Source organism: Simochromis diagramma, unplaced genomic scaffold (genome assembly GCF_900408965.1).
Source record: "Simochromis diagramma unplaced genomic scaffold, fSimDia1.1 OVJJ01000457.1, whole genome shotgun sequence".
Taxonomy (NCBI): Eukaryota; Metazoa; Chordata; class Actinopteri; order Cichliformes; family Cichlidae; genus Simochromis; species Simochromis diagramma.
Window position 1 is genome coordinate 457,646 of NW_024387277.1, and position 27,586 is coordinate 485,231.

Below are 27,586 nucleotides of genomic sequence, written 5' to 3' on the forward strand. Positions count from 1 at the left end.
GAGGAAACACTACGAATATGCAAAAGCATTTGCTCACAAAACACGCGATGACCTTAAATGAATGTCGTGAATCTCAACCCAGCAGCAGCGGTAACGTTTGCACGTCCTCTCCCAGTTAATGCGGCAGGTAAATAATCAACTAACAGTGCATATTATGTTAGCGCGATCTGCCTTATTACTAAACCTGCCATTACTGTGCATTTAGGTGACCATGATGAGAGAGACAGGCAGAGTCTGGCTGGCTCAGATGCTGGCAGTTCTCGCTGCAGTCTACCGGTAGCGTCTCCTTTCAGGCCAGGATAGACAAATGTCACGAGCAGTGACTAAGTTTGTGGTAAAAGGCTTGAACCCATTTGCCACAGCAGATGCCCCGATTTTCAGGTAAGTGAATGTGTTTAATTGTAGGCAGGGGCATTACTGGATATTCTTGTGTAATTGCTACAGAATAATTTATGTTATACTTTGTTATTGCTACAGAAGAATATTTATTTTATTATTTTACATTTACAATTTCTTTTCCTGGGGACCCTGTGACACCCCATTGAAAAGCCGTAGGCTGTGGATCTCTTAAGATCTCACTGTTGGGTTTGTAAGGCCATGTTACTCCTAAATTTCTATCTTGTTCAAAGAGAAGATATAAAACAAAGTTCTAAGCTAATCGACCTTAGTGTTCTCCTTTTTTAAAAAGAATCGATAAAGAATCGAATCGTTAAACAGAATGGAAAATGGAATCGGAATCGTGAAAATCTTATCAATACCCATCCCTATTGAGAAGATCACCAACACTTTTGTGTCTGTGCATTAACAAACTAAAGCCAGAAGTTTACTGGCTTTAGCTTACCTTTACAACTGGTAGCATGGGGAAAAGCTAGGCTAATGTGTTAGCGATTTCTAATCAAGATGTTAAGCTAAAAAGAACGGGTGTTTTAGGGTGTGTTTGCAGCTACCATCTGGTTAACCGAGACTGGAGAATCCCTCATGTTGGACTGGCAACCACACACATCAGGCAGTTGTAACTGTCCTCACAATGAAGGAGCTGATTACTGCTATGCTACTGCTATAGCAGTTACGCCCTGCACCGACCACTACAGACATCAAGGCATGTTTGTGAAGTGTCTACATCGTCTTCAAATTGGATAAAGTTAACTAATAAAAGATAAAAGGTTAGTTATTACTGATGTAAACTTGAAGATTTTCACATGGGTCTGTCGGGAATGCCTTGTTTTATATGGAGCCAGTCTCATGCAGTTTTCTTTCTTCCAAGATGACTGGATTATGCTTGTTTGTATGTATGCATGACGTTATTTTAGATGAAAGATGAGTGGGTCAAGTGTAGTTATGCGTAATGTGACCTTTTTTTCAGGTTTGCAGTTGTATGCGGAGGAGAGAGATTAGATGTACAAAAAGATTCAAAGTTACTGCACAGATTGAACTGTAAATGTGTCGGTAGGAAAACGTGTTGCTTTATAGGTAGTTCTTAAACTGTTTGTGTTTTTGCAGAATTTGAAAGATTTGTTCATGCTCCATAACCCTCAATTATTTGTCAGAGGGCTAAAAAGGCTCTGTGCTTTAGGGCAAATTCTTTATTTGATATACATGAAACAGTTTTAAATGTTAGGGACATGCGCCTCTGAAATAGTAATCTAGCAAATACATAAACAGTGTTCTCTCTTACAATTTTAAGTGTCTACATACTGCAAAAATAATAAAAATACTAAAATTAAACATTCAAAATCTTTACACCTACCCTCTTACTGCGATACCCAGTATACTGAGTGAGAGTTCATTTCTGATCCCTTTGGCAATTCATATTGTAATGTGCTTCTAAACCACAGTTATGTCCTTGTTAGTGGTTTAGGGTATCAAGCCTGTGACATCAGGCCTGTGCCCAGTTCTTCACATGTCAGCAGGGGCACCACCCGTGGGTTTCTCTCACAACACCGTGAGTCTTTGACCCCTCACCCCAGTGACCTCCATGCCTGAAAATTTCCTCCTGCTGGGCAACACGGGGCAGGCCCTCCGACACCTGACCTCTTGTCCACTCTCCTCCTGCCAGGCTACTTCCTGAGTGTCAGACACTGACAGTGACATGGCGGGATGATGTTGAGCGGCGTTTGATGCGTGATCGGCGAGGTCTGGATTCGTTCTGACAGCTGCACAAAGGGCCCAGCAGGAGCCAGAGGTAGAGGATCACACAGGCCCAGCAGGACGACATCTTCACCCAGAAGGTAGACCAGCTGCCGTGGGTGAAAGTGGTCTCCAGCACTGCTGACTCGTAACTGGGGAGAAGACGGCACAGATTACAAAAGAAACATCTCAGAAATGTAAAATATATATGTATGAGAACAATGTCTAGAACTGTCACTTTCTAACCTGAACCAGTTAGTGAGGGTCATCATGACGTACAGCGAGGCCAGGAAGAAGACAAAATGAAAGAAGAAGTAGCTGTAAGCCACCCTCTGTGTCTCGTTGTGAATAACCTTCTGACAGCCTTTGTTCTCGTCATCAATCGCAAAATCTTCTTCAGCTGGAAGATTACAAGTGATATGCTGGTTACTGCAGAACCATCAGTCCACCATAGCATCAACTGTGAGGCATAGTTAGGATTACACAACAGCAAAGGTGTTTTTTTCTTCTGCACACACAATCATTTATTAGAGAGGTGGTTCTTTGAAACATGGCAAAGAACCACCTGGCCTACCATAATCTGCATTTAGTAAACAAGTGGAAAACATTATTCAACTGTAACATTTGTGTCATCAAGTGTAAGGATTGGCTAACAATGGTTGCAGCTTTTGTATTTAAACTCAATCAATAAATCTCCAGTGCCCATCAGCGGGACAACGTTAGCTCCTGATGTCAGGTGTCAGTTTCAAAAGTCTGCCGGTGCTGTTGGTGATCCTGGATCGAGCTGGTCTTTAGAAGAACTGCAAGTGCTTCAACATAGAGTTTACATTTGCACACTTCTTGTTAAAGACTGACACAAGTTGATACCAACCTCTTACCTTTAAATCCTCAGTTTTAAGGGAGTTAATTTAGTTGCAAGAGTTTTTAAATGGTCAAATGCAGCATAAGGACCAAATGAAACCAGGTTAAGTGTTTTAGTACACACCTTCTTCTTCTTCAGGGCAGCAGAAACAGCATGTAGCTTTCTGGAACTCATAGCGGTAAACTTTGATCATCCAAAATGGCCCGAACACCTCTGCCAGGTAGGAAGCTTCATTACTGGAGGGAAATTAGACATCAACACATTTGTTGCCCCAGCAGAGATATGTGGCTGTGATGTAAAATGCAATGCACGCTTACAGGACATTTTCAGTCACTGCTTTGTATCATGCAGATACTCTGTCTAAAGATGAAGTGTTTACTCACCATGCAAAGAGAACACAGCAGTACATGATGGCGGCTCCAATTATGGCCACAGCGTTGCCTTCTTTCTGGATGCCATCTTGTCCCACACTGGGGTAACAGACGGTCATGTTCATGCCCTGGTACACAACTGACACAAAGATAACACAGCATGCTAAGTTTTACCATCGCATCACACCAGGAAACTCAAATGCTGGTTTATATAATGTATGAATGGCTGAACACTGACAGTACAGTTTCAGAAGATGAAACAATATCACAATTTATATTAAAAAAAAAAGAGAGAGAAATCTTTATTATCAGAATACTTTATTAATCCCTGAGGAAATGATACGGTCACAGTTCCTCCAACACAGTGAGCACAGTAACTGACTCAATATTAAAATATGACATCTTTTCAAAGGACTCTCGATCTACTGTGTACTGATTTTAAATAAACACAATAATAACATGGACTGAACCACCACCCACAACCACTAGCACTTTATATAGCCTCTGTAGAAATTATCCACATATTTCACTTAGCTTAACTGCACTACTGTAAATGCTGTAAAATATGATAATTATAATTCTACAACTGTTTGCAACTGTATATAACTGTTTATTAATACAATTGTATATCTACAATCTGTATAGTTTCCATATTTTTAACCATATGTATAAGCTAACATAGCCTGTACACTCACTACAGCTGTAGCCTGTACATACTTATAGTATATTCATAACATACCTTCATACCGTGTACATTGTACCATACCTATAATAGTTCCATATTCTGTAATATATCTATATTATTGCTAAAGCAGTTTGTGGATGGATGCAAACTGCATTTCGTTGCCTTGTGCTTGTGACGTGTGCAATGACAATAGACATGAATTCTATTCTAATTCTAATCCTTAGCTATGGTGGCCGCTGTAGGACCAAGAGCCCTGGCCAGCGTTGATCTGCAGTGAGTGTAGCCTGTCAGGCTGCTGTTTACCTCAGCTGTGCACATCTGCTCAGTCTTGCTCACAACAATGATACAAGTCGAGGAGTCGGTGACGCTCATTTGCTGAACATCTTCAGCTTTTCTGTTGTTAGCTGCTGTTAGCCGGCCTTCACAAAACTTTTCTTCTCTAAACTCTCATTTGTCCAGAGGATCACATGACCAATCTGGTGACAATAAGTAACTGCAGCAATATCAAGAATAAATAAGCATATTTATGCACAGGAATTAAAACACCATGCCATTTGGTGATGTAATTTTAGTGTATTTAAAATAATTTTGTTATAAATTGTTCCACAAATTATGTGGCCAGACGTTTGATCTGTTAGGAGAATTATTTACGCAAAGAAAATGTTCTGTTTTGTTATTGTTGAACAGTAAAAAGGACGGTTTGCAGTTATTACAGTTCTTGTTGTCTAAGGTTTTGTTGATGTATCCAAATCAGAGTAACTAAGAAATGAAGCAGAAACTGTTGGCACCTGTCCCAGCTTGTTTTCATAACCTGTGGTTACTGCTCTCGCTCTCTACAGTGTGCACACACTTTGATGTTTAAACTGCGCTTTAAATAAAACTGTAAAAAACTGACTTCTGCCAACCTGCACTGTGTTCTAAGGGGGGGGGGTAGCGCACCAACGAAAGAAGGACTATACCCCCACTGCTGGGGTAGAGGGCTGGCACGTTGTAGTAGCAGTTCAGCAGTGTTCTCACAGGCCCGCTAAATGCAGAATATTTCCTGTGGTTTTAGCAGAAAGCAAAGCTGCAAGAAAGGATTTGATGAAACTGCTTTGAGAGTTTTGTGCTGTAATATTTTTCAGCTGTCATGGCACACCACGTGGAAATTTTAGTTCACTCTTATCAAAAGCTGTGAGCATCATCCTCATAACCTTCTTCCTCGTTGTGCAATACGTATTTGACATGGATTATTTTTGCTCATGCAGTCCGGGTTTACATGTAAATGATGCAGTCTTCATGGCTGGCCCTCCTTTTATCTTCAGCATGTTAGTCGTGCGAATGGAGTCTCTCTAAGTTTATCAAACTTAGAAACAATGAATAGGAAGGGTAGGCAGTTAATAGAAATCCCTGTCTCTGGATTCGGCAGAGACACATAGACTAGCTGCCATGTGCTTTCATACCAGACCCAATGGTTCAAATTTGCAGAGGCAGTGATGAAAAGTATTTTTGGGTTTAAATTATTTTACTAAATAATGAGATGAAACTATCTGCATTCTGTGTAAAACGTAGAATATATTATGTTTTCATAGACTACAGATATCAAAAGTGAAAGTATAAAAGTGCAGGTTGTAACCCACCCACCTAAAAACACAGCAGACACAATAAAATCCCTCTGTTATCGTATGAAAAACACTCTCACATTAGCAGTGCACAAAGCTGGATGAAATCGAGTCTCAAAGCTGAACTGTTCTTCTACTACATCAAGAGTTTTTGACATTTTTCAGCAAGCATGACTCACCATGTCGAGCTGCTTCAAAAACTTTTTTCATCCTTAACTAAAGCTGTGAGCATCATCCTGCTTCAGTACTTATTGGACATGGACTATGTTTGTTCCTGCGATCCACATTCACATATAACTGGTGCAGTCTTCATGGCTCTCCCACCTTTAATCCTCAGTTGTTTAGTCACCTTAATTGAGTCTTTCTACAAAAAGACGATTTATTATCAGCGCTATTGTAGTTGTGGTAATTACATGCAGCTTTTTGGCTTTTTTTTGGCCAAATATCTCTTTCTGACTGGCATTTGGGCAGGTGCTGTTCTGCTTGAGGGTGACTGGTACATCTGTCTGATAACAAACATTGGTAGAAACCACAGAGGAATTGCTTGTAAGGAGATTCTGACAAATGAGGAAAAGCACACCAAAGCTACATATAAGAATGAGTCAGTGGTAAGTAAATAAAATAAGATAAAATGCGTTTCTCTAACAGCTCTACCATACAGATGTATTTATATAGATTTAGATATATATTCATAGATATCTTTGGCAGTTGTGCATTTCATTAACATACAGATAAATAAGTTTTAACATTTTCCTGCCTTCCCTTGTAGGACATTGGCTTTGGTGTTTTGAGTGTGCTTTTCATTATTTGGAATATCTACGAATTTTGGAAACCCATTTGTATTATGAGACGGTTCAACAACATCAAGTCCTCAGGGTGCCCCTCATACTACAGATGGGTGTACGAAGAACTTCTTTCAGAGGAGGTGAGCAACCACTTGAATGAGCTCAAAAATATAGTAGAAGAAAAAGCAAAGAAACTCTGTGAAGGATACTTGAATCGCATTCGAAAAGCTGAGCTGCAGACACAAACAGAAAATCACCATAGCAACAGTTCCATTCATAACAGTAATGACGAGCCTAATCCCAATAACAGTGAAACTGACGCCGTCGGTACCGACACCCTCTTTCCCAGGAGTGATGCCGCTAATCCTAACAGCAATGCTGAGCAAAATTCAGAAACTGACACCTTGGTTGCCTGGCATGTAATTTCTGAACCATATTTCTACCTGAACGATTACACTCAGGTGGGGCAGAGCTGAAAACAATGTTACTGTGACCAAAATAAGCTTCACAGAGACTGTTGTTGGTTCTTGCATTAGTTTCCATTTAGTTTCAAAAGTTTTTTAAACTTTAATGCCGGGCCCCACAAAGACAGACAAACAAGTACACTCAGATCAGGAGTTGCCAAAGCAGCAAGAGCATGTCTGCCTCTTTGAGTTGTGTCTTTTCAGTCACTAATTCTTTCTCTCAGAAACATACAGATTACTCTGTGTGCGTCACGGTGAGCTCATAGAGCAGAATAAGCCTTCCAGGAACACACAACTCAAACAAAGGCCGAAGAAGAGAGTAACGAGGACACCCCCCCCCCCCCCCCCCCCCCCCCCCACACACACACACACACACATGTGCGCGCACACACACACACATAGCTGGACTGGATTTTTCGTTTTTATGGGCCGATGGGTTTTGGGGTTTGTTTGTTTTTTCGTTTTTTTTCCCATAACGGTATAAACACTGAAAGGTGGTGGATTAGCCAGATGCTGGGAGATGTGTAAAAATAACTCAATTGTTTGGTGGTGGCTATTGCGGAGCTTCCACAGATTCAGTAACATTAGCAAGTGGTGGAGGCCAGCAGATGCAACACGCTGGCAGGTGGATGACGGAAAGGCAGGAGGAGCAGAGACCCGAGGCGGTGAACTGAACATCAGGTAAGAAGTTATGACCTGCAGTCTATCTGGGTCAGATATAAACCAAGTTTAGGTGGAGTTTATTTTCGTTATGCTGACTTTTTACAGTCAGTTACAATAACTCGTACTGCGTACTAGCTAGCATGATGGAGTTTATATGCTGCTGGGCGGGTGCTATGATGTTACTGATGTTGAACTTGTTTTATCTTATTTTATTTATAAGGTTAGTTATTAGAGTTTCTAACTGTCCCGTAAAAAACGGAATAGTCTGGTATTCAGAGAAAATATTGCGCGTTTGGTATTGAGGTGAGAAGGAACACAGTTTGTCCCGGACACAAAGCTGGAGTTATTCTGTGTCTTTGCGCTGCACAGCTTCCTCTTCTTCTCTCATTCTCTCCCCCTCCCTCTCCTGTTTCTACTTCAATCATGAAACTGATCAATGATCAGCTGATCGGCTTTTCTCTCTTGTTTGTTTATTGCCCACTTTGCGCCAGAAAGAGGAAACCAGCGGATGTCGCGCTAAACAACAGCAGCGCGTTTAAGCTTGATCAGCTGTTGTTAGAATTTATTTAATATTATTTCTAGTATCAGCTGATGTTTGCTGGAGCCACAGCTGTAAAAGCTGCTGGTCATGATACCGGTTTGGATTGTGGTGAGAGGAAAACATGAAGATGAAACCAGGAGATGTCCTTACTGAACCATCAGAGCTGAACAGGTGATGGAGAAACAGGTTTACCTTTTAGGTCAGTGGTCTCCAACCTTTTTTGTACCACGGACCGGTTTATGCCCGACAATATTTTCACGGACCGGCCTTTAATGTGTCGCAGATAAATACAACAAAATAAAACTAGTACCGGTACCGAAAAAAAGAAGATTTATTCCTAACACACGTGAAAAGACCCAGGAAAACCGAGTTAACGATCAAAACGATAACAAAATAACGCTGAAAACCGATAAAAACCCTGAAAACCATTTCACACCTGAGCCTCAACTCTCGCAGCCTGTTACCAAACGACTCACGGACCGGTCCTAGGCCCGGGGGTTGGGGACCGCTGCTTTAGGTGACATAAACGAGTTGAAGGGAAGTTATGAACTGTTTCTGAGAGACTAATAACACCAGGATCCTTTTCTAAGTAGCTGACAGCTGGTAACTGTGCAGGGGCGGGTCTAGCAAACTTTTGCCAGGGGGGCAGGTAGGGCATTAACAGGGAGAGGGGGGCACAAAGAAATACTTTTCTTTTTTATTTAAAATGTCTCGCTTTTAATAAATAATAATCTGAATCTTACGACAAATGTTTTCATCTGATGTCAAATGTATAGAAATCCATTATGGTACATAGTAATTTTTTTTTAGGGTCCCATCATAATTTCTTCAGAAGTAGCTAAGTACTGTATATGATGCCAGTATTTTCCCACATTTTCTAGATACTGTACCAGTACTGTGTGTAAAATGCCATCAAAAAGTCAATTAAGTTTTATTCTTTCTCACCTGTCTTTCTATCTCATTTCACTTATTAAAGGTTGCCATGTTAGAAAAAATATTTTGCCCTGCTATGCTGTTTATTGATGTGGCAAATGAATGGTTTATGAAAATATATCTAAATCTGTCATCAGTATCAGTAATGATCATGTCTCACCTCTAGTCTTCTCTGTCTTAATTTCAGGTTTTCACCATGTGTTGTAGATAGTTCAGGAGGTTAACTCGACCAAGCAGTCTACTTTCGGGTACTGTTTAGAATACCAGAATAGGGAGGATGGTGTATTAGACTGATACATATATACCAACAAGACAGTGTACATCACTGTGACAACAGCGTTTGTTTTCATTCAAAGGCTTTATGGTTTTTCCTATAATACCTGGTGGGCCGGTCTCTAGTCAAAATGCCCGGGCCGATTTTTTGTCCCAGTCCAGCCCTGCACACACACACACACACACACACACACACGTGCACGCACACGCACACTCACACACGCACACACACGCACACATACACGCTCACACACACAGACACACACACACTTCCCTTCTGGAGACGTTTCCATGACAGGTCAATCCATGAATTAAAGGAAACTCAGCCACAGTAAGTGGGAATTAACTATTACAGTGTGTAAGGATGTGTGTGTGTCTGTGTGTGGTTCCCAGTCTGTGTTGAAAAGCTGTTTTTATAACAAACTCAGAGTGCATATTTTCTCAACATGTTGCTGCAGCGTCCCGAGCTGCCCGAGTGCCTCTGAGCTCTCACACACCTCTCCTACACACACAAACACACCTATAGTTTGTCCTTGTGGATAACAGCCGATTACCGAGAACATTTTCAAACATGACACAGCTCACAGTCTGCTGAGTGACCTTAAAGAAAGCGACAATCTTCATTTAGAAAACAGATGTGGAACTTTTCTGCTGGGCCTTCAGTGAGGGTTTCAAATGTTTTATTGAGTTCTGACATTTACCCATAATGTGTTTAAACAGCAACAGAAAGTAGTGAGAGTCCGCCCAGGACTGCAAGTGTATACCAGATTATGCCAAAGCACCAATGATGGCAGACGATGACTCAAAGGTGGCTGCAACAGAGCCTCAGCATGAAAACATGCCTTTGCCTTTATACTTTGTGATAATTGTACAGAGAGTAAAGTTTTAAATAACTCACTGGTTTCACAGCTATAGGCAGCTATAGACCTCTATGTGTTTGCTAAGCATCACTGCAGCTAATATGGACTGTAGACAATCATGCTGCTAACTGAAGGCTGTCTGGGACAGCATGTCCACAAACCTTGCGTTCCGATCATACTATCAATAAACACTTCGCTCACAGGCTTGCTAGCATTACCTGTCAGGGTTGAACTACACCCTCTTGTTGAATAAATTCTCATTTCTGTCACCTAAAAACAAGGTGGTGATGAAATTAACGCTAAAATTTAGACTTCAAAGACTGGAGTTCTTAAACCGTGGGTGACATCATGCAGTCTGTCGAAGTTATGATACAATTTATGGCTTTTCTGGAATAAGAGCATAAAATAGCAACACAAACAAATTTAGATTTCTCCAACATTTGTGTAAAATAACAGCTATTTAGATTCAAATCGTGAACCCATGTTGACTTTATTGATGTTTTACCTTTGACTAAAAACACACTGTATTTAACCAAACGAGTCCAGAAGTAGCAAAAATGGACTAAAAACATCGAACTGCTACACTTAATGAGGGATGCATTGGTACTTTGGTTCCTCCTGGACGCCTGCTTTACATCACCCTGCACTTTGCTGTTCATCGGGACAGCTGTGTTTGGAAGTGTAACGACTCTACCAGCCAGTATTGTCAAAGCATCCATGTATGATTCAGACACATTTAGATGTAAAGCCTGGATAAGACTTGGGTTGTGTGATAAGCTGCTGCTCTAATGTCTCTGTTATGTGAAGGGTCTTTGTTTTACCTGGAGCCAACAGGTGAGTCACTGGGAAAACGGAAAGGCAAATTATAGAGGAGTATGTGTATGTGTTAGGGTTACATCCTGGTATAGCGCAAGCTGTCAGGCCTCGTCTGCCTCCATGTCTCTGTGCATTACTCTGTCTTAGTTACTTCCTTCTTTATTTTGAAGATGGATTATTTGTACTGAATCTTGTACTTCCTGTCTTTGTCCTGCATTTGGGTCATCTTCCTCTGTGAGTGTTACACTTTCAGTTTTTAAATTTGTGCATTGTTTCAATCTCTACATCACAGTTATGCAGAGAAACGCTGCAGGAAGACAACCCTTATAACCCTCATCACGTTACGCAGGTGTCATTTAATCCAACAACATTGATCGATCGCAGCTCTGAAGAAAAAAGCATGAAGAGATCCGGGTGCATGTGTGGGAACTTGTTGCACATGTTTCTCTTTTAATCGGCATGTAAGGGGAAAGTCCACGTTTCTGTGTCAGTGTCTCAGCCGAGCGATCTCTGTGTTTCTGCTCTGCGTTTGATTATTTATCGTACCTTTCTCTGGTGGACGGCTGGACAGTGCAGAGAACGTGAGGTACATGACATAACAGCTGATGATGGAGGCCTGAAGGAGCCCAGACCGAGGCTGTTCTGTAGACAGAGAGAAAGACAGAGGATGGTACAAAAGTTCTCAAAGGGGAGTCCTGAAAAGTCTGGCCATGATTATTTTTCATCTCGAGGAAGAAACCTTCAGCTCAGCACTTCAAACTGCTATAAAGAACCATCAAACCTGGCAACGCTACTGTTGTCCCAGCACAATGACCAGGATGTAACTGTCCTCCATTCCATATAGTGTCTATTTTTCTTTTTTTATAAATATTTTTATAAATATAGAATATAAAGATTTTTTACCAAACTACAGATTTGCACAGTACAAATGCACACTACACTACCTCATGCTGTGTGATAAATGCAGTGGAGTTAAAAGTCTTGATGTGTATTCCTAGAGTCCATAAACTCTCACAAAATGTAAATACTCATGTAAAGTACCAATACCATTACCTGTACTTGTCTGAAAGTACAGGCCTGTGTTTAATCCTGAAGCCCAGACATGTGTAGGCAAAGCACGTCTGGTTTAATAGGAGAAGCAGATAATGTTAGCTTACATCAGCTCTCTGTTCAACAGGTGTATGTTTGCACAGCTGGATGTGGACTAAGTGTTATTTGCAGATTTGTTGCCGTGAGCGTGTTTCATCGACTCACTCTGTTTCACACACGGTGTGACGGCAATGAAGGACATGAGACCACAGAGTCCCAGGTTGATCCACAGCAGGACTTTGTTGAAGTGGCAGGCAATGGGGTGGGTGTAGTACTTGTACATGAAGGTGAAGGCCATAGTGGCGATGGTGTAGAAGAACAGGGTGGCGCACATTACCGCCAGGTACCAGCGCTTGTTTTCTGCTGCTCCAGTCAACCTGAGAGGACAGATGATCGTCAGAGCTTGACTGATTTCATATTCAAGTGTCATGGTGTTCCACTGCACGAGTGATTATTCCACTTTGAATTTGGCGAGACAAGGAAGCTGGTGGGAAAGTGGCATCCAATTATTACATCAGGCTTCATTTTTAACTGAGAGTTTATTCCAGCCCTGTTGTTTTACCTGTTAACACTAAAAACAACAGATCTGTATTGTTTTGACTGAACACATCACACCTGAACCGTATGCTTACCAAAGCAGAGCTGGGCTTTGAGCCATTAATAACACCAGCTGGGACTGTAAGAACATTTCCTCTGCTAAGGTCCATAAACATTAAAGATGAATCTCTTAGTCTGCACATCTGCATCATATACATGAACTGTGGATAAATGACATGTACAGTAACATTTGCTCTCCTTGCCATCCTCATGGGTAGAACTCGGTGGTTAGTGGTTCAAACCTCTTGTTATGGAGATTTAAACTCACACAACTGGAAAACAACTGGAAGACAGAATGCATGTATACAGCCTACTTTGACATGAACATGTTTAGCATCTTTAGCATGTAGCTGAAAGTAAACCTAAAGTTATGTTTAGAAGTGAATGTGATTTTCTATGGAAAAGGTTTCAGAGCCTTCATTATAACACGGTCTCAGTCTGTAGTTACTTTCATTAGTTTGTATAGTTTTATGTGTTTATTTGATTTTCGTTTAATTGTGTACATGTTTTTAATTTGTTGTACCAACACAAGGTGACCTTGGGGTTTTATACAGGCACCTATAAATCAAATATGTGACTGTTATTGTTATTAAGATGGAATTCGGAATATCTCACACAGTCACTGAGTCAGTCGGGTATTTAGGACTCACAGTGGTGAGGCCAAGGATTGAGAAGACAGTAAGAATAACACTGGAGTCAGCTTGATAATGCAAAGAGAAATCTGCCAGGTGCTGCAGCTGTGAACCAAAGAATATTTGGTAACATTTCTGACCTGTAAACCAAGACTGGAGAGACAGTGGTGAATGAAAGCTCCACGTCATTGTAAAGAGAGAAAGAGGCTTTTCTGCCTGTCTGCAGTGGCCTCAGAAAAGGCCTGAATGAATAAATCCTCTTAGCTGTCGTGGCTACAACTCATCAGAGTTCAGAGGTGGCTGAGCCTGACGACAAAGGCAGCCGCAACAGCTGGATACAGTAAATAACATCTGGGATACGTCTGGACAGATAAATGAGGACATGACAGAAATGGTAAATGGCCTGCATTTGTATAGCGCTTTTCTAGTCCATAGGACCCCAAAGCGCTTTACACTACAGAAAGGATGCAGAGAGGATAGAAGTGCCAACAGAATTATTATTTCTTAGTCCGTCGGTTCTCCGGTCACTCAGAAACTGTTCAAAATTCATGAACACGTCCTTCTTTTCCTGAATATTTGAGGTCTGGATGGTTTTCTTTGACCACAGCAAACTGAATACTTTTGGTTTCAACTACTCCAGACGTCTGAAGACAGACGTGTGGTTGCTGTTTGTCGCATGTTTCACCCACAGAAAAAGCAAATAAAAAAGAAGCAGCGCTGTGTTTTACTTAGCTGGTGCTGAATGAGTCTGATTTGAGTTATTCTGCAGGACAGAAATGAATCATCAGCACTGGCTTCACACGAGGCTGGAAGAAGCTGCAAAGGACCCAGAAACCGTACATAACAAGAGATGGATGCTACAGGTCTGACAAGTCCAGCTGTATACAAATGTATGAGCGCAGTGGCTTGTCTTAAATAACACAACGCTATGTTCAGTTTGGAAATGATGCACATTAGTGTTCAGAAGGATGATAAAGCAGTATATGCTGCACGTCACCAATTTATAAGCTTTATCCAAAATGTTTCCATTTCTCTTGTAAATATGCAGATTACAGAAATAAATAGATGTGATTGTGTGTATTGTTTGTTTTGTGAAGGACTTGTGTTATGCTGAAAACCAAAAATATGTGTTCACTGCGAAACAATGAAAACATGTCATTCCAACACCATGTGGCGCTCCTCCTCTGGATTCAGTCTTTCCACCAGATGTTTAATCTGACTGCAGGGATTCGCTCTCATCCAGCACTGCACCGAGGCATCCCAGAGGTGCTGGATGTGCTCCAGGTCATGAATCGTTTTTTCATAAAGTTTCATCGTGCAAAGACGCATTATGATGTCAGCAAAACACAAGCAACACAGCAAACACAAAGTTAATGACACGCTTTTTAACAACGTCAAGATCCCCACAGACGGTGTAAGTGTGTCCTTGTTTTGGATGATTGTCAAATGAGTGATTCCACACAGCTACGAGTTCGTCTTCTTCATTTCACAACATAAAATCACACATTAGGTGATTCTGTAGGACAGTCTTAGTCTTACCAGTTCTTGTTCCAGGTATGTGCAAACGCTGTGATGAGGATGAGCTGAATCAAGATGAAGGCGAATCCTCCCACCACACCAACATAATGCCAAGCTGAGGCAGGTAAAAGAGAGAGAGAAGCGCCATCATCCAGTGATTTATTTCAAGATGACAGAGGAAGCAGTTAACAGGAAAGGAAAAACAAGAGCAACTTGTATATAATAAACTGGCTGTGATCTCAAACTTGTTTCAGCATATTTATTGTCCCCAAACAAAGTGAAACCGAGCTGCAGAGATTTATGGCCCGGTGATGAATGCCCTGCAGGGTTTCGATAGTGCTCAGGAGCAGATCTCTGCTGCCCCCTAGAAGGGTTTAGAAGGAAGGTCATATCTGCTCTCAGGATGGATTTGTTTCCAATGAAAAGCCTGATAGAAAAGTTTCTCACCATGCAGGAAGGACTCTGTTGGGATGAAGAAGGCAGCAGTGCACATTCCCAGCAGTGTGATGAACTTAAGGAACCAGAAGCTGAAAAAAGAAAGAAAAAAGGAACTGTTAGTTTTTGGGGGGTTTTAAACCTTCAATATAAAAGCTTTTTTCCAACGATTTTGTAATTTTTACTAATTTACAAGTGCTGTATTACTTCTCTATTGAACCTACAAACCCACTCATTTCTGATACTAAGAACAGAAACAGCAGAATCTGAAAAACGTACCTTTTGCAGACTTCTGAGCTCCAAATCGGCTTGTTTGCTCAAACTTACTTTATTCATCTGATGTGGAATGAAAATATATTCACTGTGGTGTGTTTTTGAACTAATAATTAGAATCAGCATAAACTCAAGCTGCTGTTGTAAAGATTTACAGCATCTGCTACCAACATGAACATTACATGTTTTATGTTATTGGATTTTCTTCCAGCTACAGACTGAATGTCTCTGTGCAGAATTTTAAAATGCTTGTGTGCTGCTCATGTTTCCTCAGAAATGAAATTCATTGTACTGACTTTAGTGGCCTCATACATTCAGATAAATACTTTATTTAACAAGAAAAACAATTGAAACACAAATAATAAAGTCCCAAAGAGGGAGGTGCACGTTGATGAGCACAGTAAGTTTTTCCTCCGTGCAAACACTGTTTATGTGTCTGCGTCTGGTCTTTAAGAACAAGGGTACTCGGTGCTCTGCATGTCACTGTTAGAGCTGTAACCTTTCACTGTGCTACTACTAAGACTCCTGTGAGTTTATTTATACCAGACAGAAGCAGCAATCCAGTCTGTCAAATCCTAATCCGAGTTATGTCACAGCTATAATCGACTGCACTGCAATGGAAAGTGCAACAACAAAGAGCTTTAATTAGAGCAGCAGCTTTCAGTAGGTACAGGCTGGAGTATTTAAAGGCGTGTGTGAGGACACACTCCTAAAGTCTAATTTAAATATTCAAGGAAATCACATAAAAGCAGGCGGTGCACATTTAGGTCAGATCTGCTGCACTTGCATAACAGTGTTACAATAATATCCTGCGTTATGCTTTTGATTGTTAATGTGAATAAGAAAACATTACAAAATGTAAAAACTGAATATTTTCTTGAGTATTTTTAACTGAAACATGATTGACTACAATCTGCCTTCTTTACAAGACCTGCACAGGTCACATGACACATCATCTTCTGTCCCTGCTCATAACTTTCACACAATGCTTCATTTCTCTTTTATATCCTGCTGTCTGTATGTAGTTAGGACATATTCCTATAGTGTGTATTTATATTAATATCTATACAGAGATGTATGTATTATGTATAGTGTAAATAGATAGAATAATATGTATAAAATACACAAACACTACCATTGAAAAGTTTGGACACGCCTTCTCATTTACTGTTTTTTCTTTGTGGTCACGACTGTTTACATCATAGATTCTCACTTTTGTAAAGTGTAGAGTTGTTTGGACAAACATACGGTATTTTACTTTTAGGCCCAGATTGGGAAGACTCCTACAAATAGCTATTGATTGATTGATTGATTGATTGATTGATTGGTGAACTACATTATTAACCTCTAACAGTCTGTATGTGTATCTTCTTGTCACTCATTGTAACATGTTGGTGCTGAAATGTGGAAAAAGGCTCATGTGTAACACTTCACACTGACCCGTTGTGTATGAGTGCTCTGAAGTCCTGACTGGACTTCACGTCAATGAGGAACATCGCCATCATCAGGTAGAAAGAGGAAGTGCCGAAGCAGACTCGATAGACCGCAGAGTAGCCCACCAGCATCTCACAGTGGCCCCCGCCGTGCGCCTGGTCACACACCACGTTGAAGAAAGGCACCTGAAGTGACACGTCACATTCATGATGACGTCAGAGATGGTGCTTATCCACACTGACTGACTATTCAGTGTATTTTCGTCTACACATTAAATTCACACAGCTCTTCAATATAAGACAAATAATTTGGTTTATTTATTCTTTTGTTCTTGAAACTCTTACCTGCATCAGTTATTTGCAGAACTACGTACAGAATAATAATGTTTAGTAGTTATTATTCTGTATGATTTTATTTAATGTTTCTCACATTGTTCATTGGGGTTTGAATTCACTCATGACTGTGGACTTTGTGTATGAAGTCAGAATAGCTGCACTGTATAAAGCGCACTGGTAACATATTGAACAACTGAGCAAACACTCACATTTTCCCTGACGAGCTCGGAGACCGTGCGGGACAGCATGAGGCAGGAGACCGCACAACTCATTATGTGAAAGAGCGTGTACATGACCCGCGTGCTGGTGGAGGATTTGACCGGAGGGCAGAAGGCACAGCAGAGCGAGCAGGGAGCCGGCCCACAGCAGCAGCATATCTGAGGAGGAGAAGAGGCAGCTCAGCATCCAAACAGCACACAGGCCACGGACATATTTCTGTCTGCTGTTACAACTGTCACACATAGGGACAGCTGAGAAGATGTGAACTGTATTTCACCAAAACCCCACTTGATCTGAAACGTGTAATATGTTAGTAAAAACTACACTGCATGCTGCAACAAGTGGAGATAAAGTTAGAAAAATAAAATCTTTGGCATGTGGTCACTTCTGGCACACAGCATCTCTTGAGTCAAAAGAGCATCTGATGGCCGTGGGTGATGCATGAGGTCAGACAGCAGAGTAGAAATGATGTGCACTGATATTCAGTCCAGAGTGCTGAAAAATGAAAACCATGAACTACTATGAGCTCCATAAATTTGTTGCCTTTCAACAACAGGAGAACTCTTGATCCTTAAGCTCTAATTTACTTTACGGGTATTTGGAGTAGTTTCAAACTGCTTTAGTACTCATTGAAAGTTGAAGACTTTCTGTAGTGGGCACTGCAGTGTTGAATCGTGCTGTATGGTTCAGTTTAAGTTAAGCAGAGTTTACTATCGATGCATGGATTGAACTCCCAGTGCTGTTCCACATCTCTGCAGACCTTTTGGTGAGCAGCAGACCTCTACAGGACAATGTGTCCTGCTGGTACAGGGACCCGGATGATTGGAAATCCTAAACACTGCATCTGCACAATCCAAGTATTAAAAGCAAAACTGTCTGAAGACATTTAAAAGTCCCAGTCTCACAGTGCCAATGATGGCAGATTAATGAGTCCACTGGCATCTGGCTGGTTCTGATTCTCATCAATCAGAGCTGTGGATGACTGAATGTAAGCCCATGTCCACTGATCCTGAACTAAACCTAGAGGAGAAACCTGCACGCTCATCTGCTCATGTGCTTCAGCAGCCTCTGCAGTCTGTCTGTAGTAACTGTGTAGTTTCATATTGTAGATTGTATTTCTCTGCTTTGCTTTGTGAACTGTGTGCATATTTGCAGGCACTGGAATTGCACTATATGATTTCTGAACACATGCACTAAATACTAAAGGAGTAAATCCAGATGTATTATCACTCATCATGTGCACGTCTTAATCTGATAGATAATGCAGAGAAGATTATCCAACATCTTCTCATTGAGGGGAAGACTGCATCAAAATAGATCTTTAATCTTGTTCAGTGGCTGAAAAATGATTTGATGAAAGACGATTAAATGGAGCGTATATCTCCTGATATCCCTCCCAGCTGAAGAATGGGTTTCCATTATGCACTGACTGCTCACATGGCTTCAAATCAGTCAGTCAGTGATGTTGCTCTGGTCATTTTTTGGGGGAACAGTTTCCGTTTGTTGGTGATACCTTTTCTATTTTTGTAGATTACTTTAAATTTTGAAGAAGAAATATGTGCTTTATTAGAATTCTATAATTCTAAGATAGATTTTGGTCTATATTACAATATATGTATATATTAACACGTACATATGTGTGTTTGCTGCAGATTTTGGGATTCACACCCATGACTTGAATCTCCCATTCCACCACATCATAAAGGTTTTAACTGTGGAGCCCAGTGAGCTCATTGATGAGACTATTGTGATGTCCTGCTCTGAGCAGCCGTCACAGAATGGTAAATGGACTGGTTCGTATATAGAGCTCTTCTACTCTGAGCATTCAAAGCACTTTATACAACTTGCTTCATTCACCCACCCACAAGCACCTTTATCTCTCTTTCCTTTGTCGTTTCTAACCTTCACACTGTGATGGATGAATCAGGAAGCACCGAGGTGAGTATCTTCTCCAGCAGCCAGGGATTGAACCCCCAACCTTCTGATTAGTAGATGACCAGCTCTACTGCTGTGGTTCCTCCTGAGCTACAGAATGGGTACACTGTGGTAGTAAAGGTCAGCAGCACTACCCAGGTAGGCCGTGGTGTTTTAACAATGCCGCTGCTAATGGACTCGAATGGTGCCGAGACAATATCCCCCGCACTATTGAACCACCAGCAGCCTGAAGCCAGTGATGCCACACAACATGGATCTATGCTGTCCTGTTGTCTCTGACCCGGACATCTGAATGTTACAGCAGAAAATTCATGCTATCAGAGCGGGCAGCATACTTCCAGTCTTCTGTGTGAACTGTAGCTGCAGTTTTCTGTTCAAAGCTGACAGGAGAGCCACATAATGTGAACTTCTGCTGCTGCAGCCCACTTGCTTCAAAGTTTAACATCGTACATTCAAAGACATTCTTCTACATGCCGCGGTTCTAACAGGTGGTTACTGCTGCCTCAATGTCCACTCAAAGCAGTCTGACCATTTCCCTCTGACCTCTGACACCAGCAACACACTTTCACCCAGAGAACTGTCACTCAGGTTTTCTTCTTCAGACCAACCTCCCAGAGATGATTATGTGGGAAAATACAGTAGATCTGCAACAGACCCGCCCATCAGACACCAGCAACCACATGCACAGTCACTTAAACCAGCTTGTTTACCACCTCTCTGTTTACTTTCTTACATACTGTACACATTTACATGCTTATTGTTTATTTGTCTATTAGTCAAGTTGTAGATTTGTTAATAAAAGTGCTTTTATCTGCACTCTGACTAATGGTCTGATGGCCCAAAGAGAAGTATGGAGATACTGTAATAACTCCAAGTCACTTGATAATCACAAAATAAACTACTTTGTAAACTGAACACCTAAAACCATCACTCATCATGCAGAGCATGAGAAACCATAAATGCATCAGATGTAAATTGTCCTTTTTTGCATTCTGAACAAACCAGAACTGTTCATAATAAAGAAGTGCGGATGTTTCTGATGGAATAAAGAAAACTACACATAAACAAAAGGGAAACTTTATATAATTTATAAAAAAGGTTTATAAGTTGAGCCACCTTACAGACAGCCAGGTGTCTGCCCTGTGGCCTAGTTTAAGGTTCATAATGCAGGATTACTGGTCACAGAGCAAAGTTGGGCCATGGAGATTAAACCAAAAACACAAATAATCACTTTCATTTAAAAACAGCCAAATAAAAGAGTGGGTCACACAGCATATTCAGGGCAGACCACAGACTGTTAGGTACAGAGTGAAGACTAAACGTGGAGGAGTTTGTGAGATAGAGACGGAGTCTTCATTCAGGCATTCATGGACGTTTGCATAAATGAGCCAGGTTGTCCTGTCAAATCACAAATGTAAGAATATTATTTCAGAAACACAGGAGTCACTCAACGTGTTACTTCTACATGATGATGATCTCATCTGCACCTTTCCAACTATTAAGTGCTAATCCTGACCCACATCTGCCTTTCACTTTGTATCGCAAAAGGACCTCTGTCAAGTTTATGTATTTTAATCTATGTATATTTCTTATAATATGTCCTTTGCATTTTATTTTCATCCACTGAGGTTTGAGGGCTTCACCTTAATGGAAGAGCAACATGGTGGTGGGAAGGGTTTCGCTGCTTTGTGAAAAGGCAAATTGTTCAACAACAGAACATTTCTCAGTGTGATAAAGTAAAGAACTACATGAACTATCCTGCAGAACATTAAAGCTTTACAGAATCCACAGAAACCCGTGTGCACAGTTTGAAATCTAATGCTGAGCGCCTTTAAGCCTCCATGCACTTATAAAGCTCCAACTGTACAACATGGATCTGACAGGACGTTATATTTTACAGAAAAGAAAGAACCCCAATGATAAGACAGTCCCCTATGGGGATACTCACTGAATCATGGGAAACGTCCCTGCATACACAGCAGCAAAGCTAGCGAATGGTTCAGGGTCACCTGACCCGTCCCTAACTATATGCTTTATCAAAAGCAGAGCGGGTCTCTGTCTCCCGAACACAAACTGGGACAACTGAACTTTACTGGGACTCCCTGAAATATATCTTATATAAGAGTAATATGAACTCTTTTCCTTTCAGTATTCTTGCTGCACAGGTTCAGGAGTGCTGTCATGAACACAGTTCGTTGTTGCACAAATCCAGGTTAAAATTCTACCACAAATGCAAACCAAGAAATAAAACAACCTACATAAAAACAATCTAGAAATACAGCTGATCCTGGCCTAAAGGTAATTCATGAAGTGTAGCAAAGGAGGAAAGTGACCTGAAAATCAAGCAGGCTTTGTTCTCTGAGCTAAAGAGGAGCGGGACCTTCCAGGTTTCTACCAGTGCACAATCCGTCATGGTGTGGGTGCACAGGTCCACATAACATCGATAAATGCATATTCGTGAAAGCCCCATAAGCTAACATAAGCTGCTATTAATGTGATGTGTTCTTAGCAAAGGTCTTGCTTATTTCAGACAGATAATGCCAAAACCTCATTCTGCACATATCCCACCAGCATACTCTAACCTGGTCTGGCTGCACCTCAGACCTGTCCCCCACTGGGAGCGTTTGGACGTAACATTAAGTAAAGTATGGAAGTATGGAAACAGGACTGCTTTCAACCGGTCTGTGGTTCTATGATAAACAGGCCAAATACAGCTTCAAATCCAAAATCCAAAAGTAAATCACCTTTTACTAATGGAGAGCAACATAAAGGCAAATGATGCAGAATGTTCAGAGTATCATGTTGCACATTACTAAACCGAAGACAACGCCGCTGCTACCGAAGAAAAAAACTGTTCTTTAGTTCTATACTGCTGAGCAAATGAACAAATCTGGATCTCGGGCTACGTCTCAACACTGCAATGAGGCATTGAGTCCCATTGTCACTGGTGAGAAAAATCAAACATGTAGCCATGCAGTCTGCAGTGAAAGAGTGCACTGCTGCAGGAGGATGCCAGCACTGCAAACAGTCAGTAAAAAAGCTTGTAGTTCACTCACGTACATTTATTGTTTAACAGCACTGGCTCAAAGTTATTGTCCAGAGTAATATTTACACATTTCTATAGCATCTGTACAATATATGTCCAATGCTGACCTGGGACCAGCAACAACATTAAAAAGCTCCTTACACATTAATATGTTTCTGCGTCCTGTAACTGATTATTTCTACATTACTGTCCTTCTACTTTTTAATAAAAACAAATACAGCTACAGAAAACTCTTAATAGCTACAGTGAATCTAACTGACTGGATAAAAGCACTTCAGTGAGTATGCACAATCATCTCATGAGTCAATTCCTTTAGTTTAATGCATTACAAACTAAACTGACACTGAAAAAGGCTCAAACAGACTCCAGCTGTGCTGCTGCTCACCAGCTCTCACCTGATAGGCCACCATGTTGAGGAAGTAGTTGTAGACCCCGCTGCGGTTCATCCCCTGAGTGGCCGACATCGTGAACTGCTTTTCCTCGGCCGCCACCACCCTACATTTGGCCATGAACGTCCGGCACAAGCGGCTTCTTTTTCTAAGTGCCTACAAAGATGGCATCCTCACATCCTCAAAGAGGCCAGAACGCAGCGTCTAATGGGTTTTTCAGCAAAATGAAATAAAAGGAAAGATGCACAGTCCGGCAGCTTGTTTCTGCGCGCTCTCTTATGCTGGATTAGCGGTAAATCTAGTCCAACTAGGCTCTCTGCAGATGAGACATGAGAGCTGTGTTGCTCTCAGTCCAGCCTCACAGAGGAATCAGTTGTTTTTTCGCCCATATCCTGCGTGCTTTGGCTCTGCTGCCGAGTTGGGCGCTGCCAGAAAATAGGGAGAGGTGGTGGCGAATGCCCGGTGCCCTCCCTCTCTCCCCCAGTCAGATTAGGCAGAGAGTGTGTGAGGGGAGGAGGGAGTGGGAGAGAAATGACGAAGAGGAGGAGGGGGAGGGAGAGAAGGAGGAGGTCAACAGGGATCATGTGCCAGTCCCATCTGTCCCTTTCCATTCCATATTCCCAGCATTGCACAAAATCCACAGCACAATGAGATTGGGCATGTTTAATCCAGATTTGGAAAATTAAACAATTATCCTGTGTGACTTCTGGAAGCTTGACTCGCAGTTTTCTCCGAGACCTGGGCCAAGTCTGAGAGAGAGAGGCCCACATCCGTAATCCCAACGAGTTTTCTTGATTGCACTACGACCCAGAAATGTTAAAGCAGGACGCGCTGGACGGCTTTCTGCCGTTGATGGGTCAACAACGGCATCGGTACATGTGCTTAATGATAAACAGGCCAATGGATTTGGAAGGCCTCTAATGGGAGAGTAATAAGGTATTAGGCAAAAATGAACAAAAGACAATATATTTATTATTAAGTTACCCAGACAGTGTGTGTGTGATGTTGGGATGGACTGCTCAGCAATCATTTAAAGGACTTACAGCTCCACAATCCAAGCTGCTGCACTCTGCAGCTCCATGAACTGTTAGTATTTTTCTTTGTGCTTTTATTTGATGAGTTTCTGTGTAAAATGATATCAAATATCGAATATCGCATGATAAAAGCCGATTATGCTCGTGGGGTACCATACCCTGCAAGTTCAGCTTTCCCATTGCAAAGCTGCTACACTCCTCGTCGCCAGCTCTGTTCTACAATCTGACATTTGTGAAAACAGTCCATGAATTCCTCAAAGGGACAAAGCTGGTCAGTACTGAGGTGTAAAAGCTACTTGGAGCTGGATATGTGCTAAAACACTCTTCTGTTTTGCACAGCAGCAGTGAAACGAGACGACGGCAGCGGCTGAAAAGCGCTGAGTGCATGAGGAGAGAGTCAGATTAGATCTGGGTTAGTGTGCAGGGTGGCGCACTGGGATAATCCCATCGCTGTTCCAGCCCTCCTCTCAGACAGGATGACCTTCACCAGCGCAGGCACAGCATTATTGCAGCCTGTTACTCTATCTGAGTGAAACCTTCTACTGAAGCTGCAGAGATTCTCCAATGTGCAGCATGTTTAGGAAATAATACACAGCAGTCTGTGCTCCCGTATGGAGACAAAAACCCAACAAAATAACATGTTTAGCTACAAGTTTACTTAGTTACTGCTGTGTCTGATAGATTACATGATGAAGGCCAAGTGTCCTCAGGACCTGTGGGATTTAGAGCCCCTGCTTCAGTAAACAGCCATCTGAGTACAATGCATTACAAAAACATCCAACTGTAAAAGATCACTTTGTTATTTGCAGATATATTAAACTGTCTGTTCACTGTTATGCTGATGCAAAGCAAAAGCAGAGAGTCACAATGCTGTCGTGTTCAGCTGCTTTAATGAGTTGTTCTTGGTACTGAACCTCTGTGCATGTACGCTGGAAAAAAGCAGCTTGTGCCAGGATCATGTAGCCTCTGGAGAGGAGACACAGTCCTACCAGATTTACCTTCATGGGACTGAGCAATAAAGAAGAAGTTGAGTAAGAGGGAACATCAGAGGTTAACCTGGTTCAGGCTTGGATTTACAAAGCCAGTCAATGAAGACTCTTCCAGAATCTTCCAGCAAGTCAGTTGTAGGATTATCAGTGTGAGGCTCATGGAGACACACGGAGCTCTGTGAACATGGTGAACATGCTGACCACAGCCAGCATTACCAAGAACAAGCTCACTGCCACATATTCATTCACAGCGATTTCACAGAAAAGTACTTTTTGTAACAATATACTTGAAAAAACTAGCTGACCTAAGATGCTTTGATAATGTCTATCTAGTCCCTGTATATAATACATTGTAAATAAATACAGATACACAAGACGATCAAAGAAATGTAAGATGACCAAAACGAGAAGAATAAACACTAAAGGACTGAAAGGTGATGCACGCTGGCTGTGAATGTACACAAAGACCAGGGGAGGAAACTGTGGAGGACTCAGGACACGACTGTGTTCTGCTGTCTCCCTGAGTGTGGGTGTCCCGCTCCCAGGATTCATAACCTTTCACCTGCATGCATGTTACAACTCAAAGTGCTTTTATTCAAATATATTTAGTAAAAAACCCAATAAAAATGACAGAAATGAACCAGATGATGTAACTTTGCATGTGTTTGATAACTCTCTCTTGAACCAGTAACCCACTTAGGAAGGCTTCTCCAGGCCACAAACGTCCACACTAACTTTAAGAACAAACATTGTTTGATGTCATTTCCTTAATTTCACTTTAGATTATCCCCTCCAACAAGTGTGGGTGTAAACCAGTTAGTCACTGTGACAAACACGTGTTGCTCTCAGCGCTCCGGTCGGCTGCGGAGGGTCCGGCATTCCTTGGGGCCCCTTTCACTCTTGGATAATTACTGCTGCCTTGTGGGAGAGGAGGAAGTGCCAGCGAGAACAAACAAAAGCAAATTAGAGGATGCAAATCCGTGCTTGAGTGAATGTGCTCGATCTATGGTTTCAATAGGCCTGTGCAATGACTGTTGGCTGAAATCCAAGCCTTGTTTTCATTTATCACAAAAAATTCAAAATTGATCCCTTTGTTATTATTTAGGAATCTTACAGACAAACCTGAGCGCTCGAAGCAGCGCTGGTCCTGGTGGGTAAATAAAAGCTGTGACTTTTTACCAGATTTTACAAACAATAGGAATGTTTCTACCCATAGAGACACAATGTACCCATTCAAAGCTCTGACAGAACGGCGTGTTCATACTCTGAAGGATTACACAGACGACAGATTATTACACACAGCATTTTTTCTACTGACAGCTTAACTTTGGGGAAAGTGCTGCTTTCATTGGTCTAACATCAAAATCTGATGCCATCCTTTTTATTCTAGCACAGGAACATTGTGTACATACACAGTGCTCAATAATTATGTTCCTGAAAGGTGGTTTCCAGTATTTACATCAATTGCCCAGTACAATTGTTTGGCTCTGTAAGGGGGGGTCTCCTAAATAGAAGTACTTCTCACTGCCATCGCTCGCACTGACAACATGAATGTATACAGGCAAAGATGTATGAGGATCTAAATATGACATTACTTTGGACCTCTGACCTCTTCTTCAAGGCCAAATAAGGTCACACTTTCATAACTATGATCTACTTTTACATTTCACATCTGCTTTTCTTTCAAGTTCACACAGAAATGATTTGATCTTTAAAGGAAGTTTCGTTAAGAGAAAGAGAATGAGCTGCTTAGTTAGCTAGAAATGTACTGTAGTACATAATAGACTTAAGTTATTCATGTCCAGTTATTAACAAACTAAACTAACCAATAACTTCATTGCTAATGTATTATACAAAATAAAATGGGAAATGACAAAAGCCTCCACTTTGCACTTGTTTTTACTGGAATACAAACTTCTTAAAGTACGTTTAAAAAGATCAAAGAAAACTAAACATATAAATATACAATAATATTTCCTGAAAAATAAATACTCAGAGAGTGAGCTGCCTCAGCGGCGGTCTGCACTCTCTGAGTATTTCTTGTTATATATATAAAAAATATATAATTACATAGAATCTGTTAGTCCCACTGGTTCTCAGCGCTGACTGAGTGACAGTTAAGGGCAGCAGAGGTTGTATGCAACATTTTAATCCTTTTGGGAATCAGAGGAATTTCATTTCATTAGATGATTTCTATTCTTGTGTGTTTGTCAGGCTGTTTGCTTTCTGCAGAGTCTCACCTGTGGCCGAAGCCAGCGTCCTGTCATCACGTTCCTGAGGCCCTGGGTGATGAGATCTCCAAAACTGTCAAGCAGGCATCAGTCATAAAGCAGGATGAAGGGGTTGGTATGACGGGAACAATGTGTCTCCGGCCCCGGTGGCATCCCTCCAGCTGCTCGCGACCCGACGCACCTCCTGAAGGAGGAAACCACAGAGCACTGAGGTGGTTTTTCAGTCCCACTCGAGGCTGAAAGTACCAACAGGTTTTTCTTTCTTTTAATCTGATTACAGTGGTGGGTGGATTGGAAAAGCTCAAATACACAGAAGGGCTGGAAAAGTCTGGACACACAGGAAATCTGTTGCAGTGGTGGAAGAACAGGTAAACCTCTTAGAACAGACAGGAATAGAACAAAGAGGAGTACAGAGAGATTTAGTTATCCGGAGACAGACGGCACGTAAT

At 41.5% G+C, this 27,586-nt stretch overlaps 1 protein-coding gene across 2 annotated transcripts; it reads right to left on the reverse strand.

Moving 5' to 3' along the window:
- Positions 1 to 711: 711 nt before the first annotated feature.
- On the reverse strand, positions 712 to 27,426 carry serinc4 (serine incorporator 4). Of its 2 annotated transcripts, none has more exons than XM_040002870.1 (11): positions 27,147 to 27,426; positions 17,504 to 17,671; positions 16,966 to 17,144; positions 15,265 to 15,344; positions 14,839 to 14,932; positions 12,236 to 12,447; positions 11,528 to 11,623; positions 3,373 to 3,499; positions 3,113 to 3,225; positions 2,374 to 2,527; positions 712 to 2,279 (listed from the first exon to the last, which is right to left on the reverse strand). In XM_040002870.1, the coding sequence occupies exons 1-11, from the start codon at positions 27,171 to 27,173 to the stop codon at positions 2,072 to 2,074; spliced, it is 1,458 nt and encodes a 485-aa protein (XP_039858804.1). In that variant the 5' UTR covers positions 27,174 to 27,426; the 3' UTR covers positions 712 to 2,071. The 2 variants fall into 2 exon arrangements, with proteins under 2 accessions (XP_039858804.1, XP_039858802.1); XM_040002868.1 differs by lacking the exon at positions 27,147 to 27,426 and adding an exon at positions 22,890 to 25,180.
- Between the last annotated feature and the right edge of the window lie 160 nt (positions 27,427 to 27,586).

What these genes read in the sequence shown, in the direction of transcription:
- serinc4 (XM_040002868.1), bottom strand. Translation starts at nt 23,003, where the DNA reads ATGGCCAAATGTAGGGTGGTGGCGGCCGAGGAAAAGCAGTTCACGATG. An exon ending in AGAGCACTCATACACAACGG is followed by an intron (nt 15,345 to 16,965) that starts GTCAGTGTGAAG and finishes TTCTTTTTTCAG; the next exon opens with CTTCTGGTTCCTTAAGTTCA. An exon ending in CATACCTGGAACAAGAACTG is followed by an intron (nt 12,448 to 14,838) that starts GTAAGACTAAGA and finishes CTGTCCTCTCAG; the next exon opens with GTTGACTGGAGCAGCAGAAA.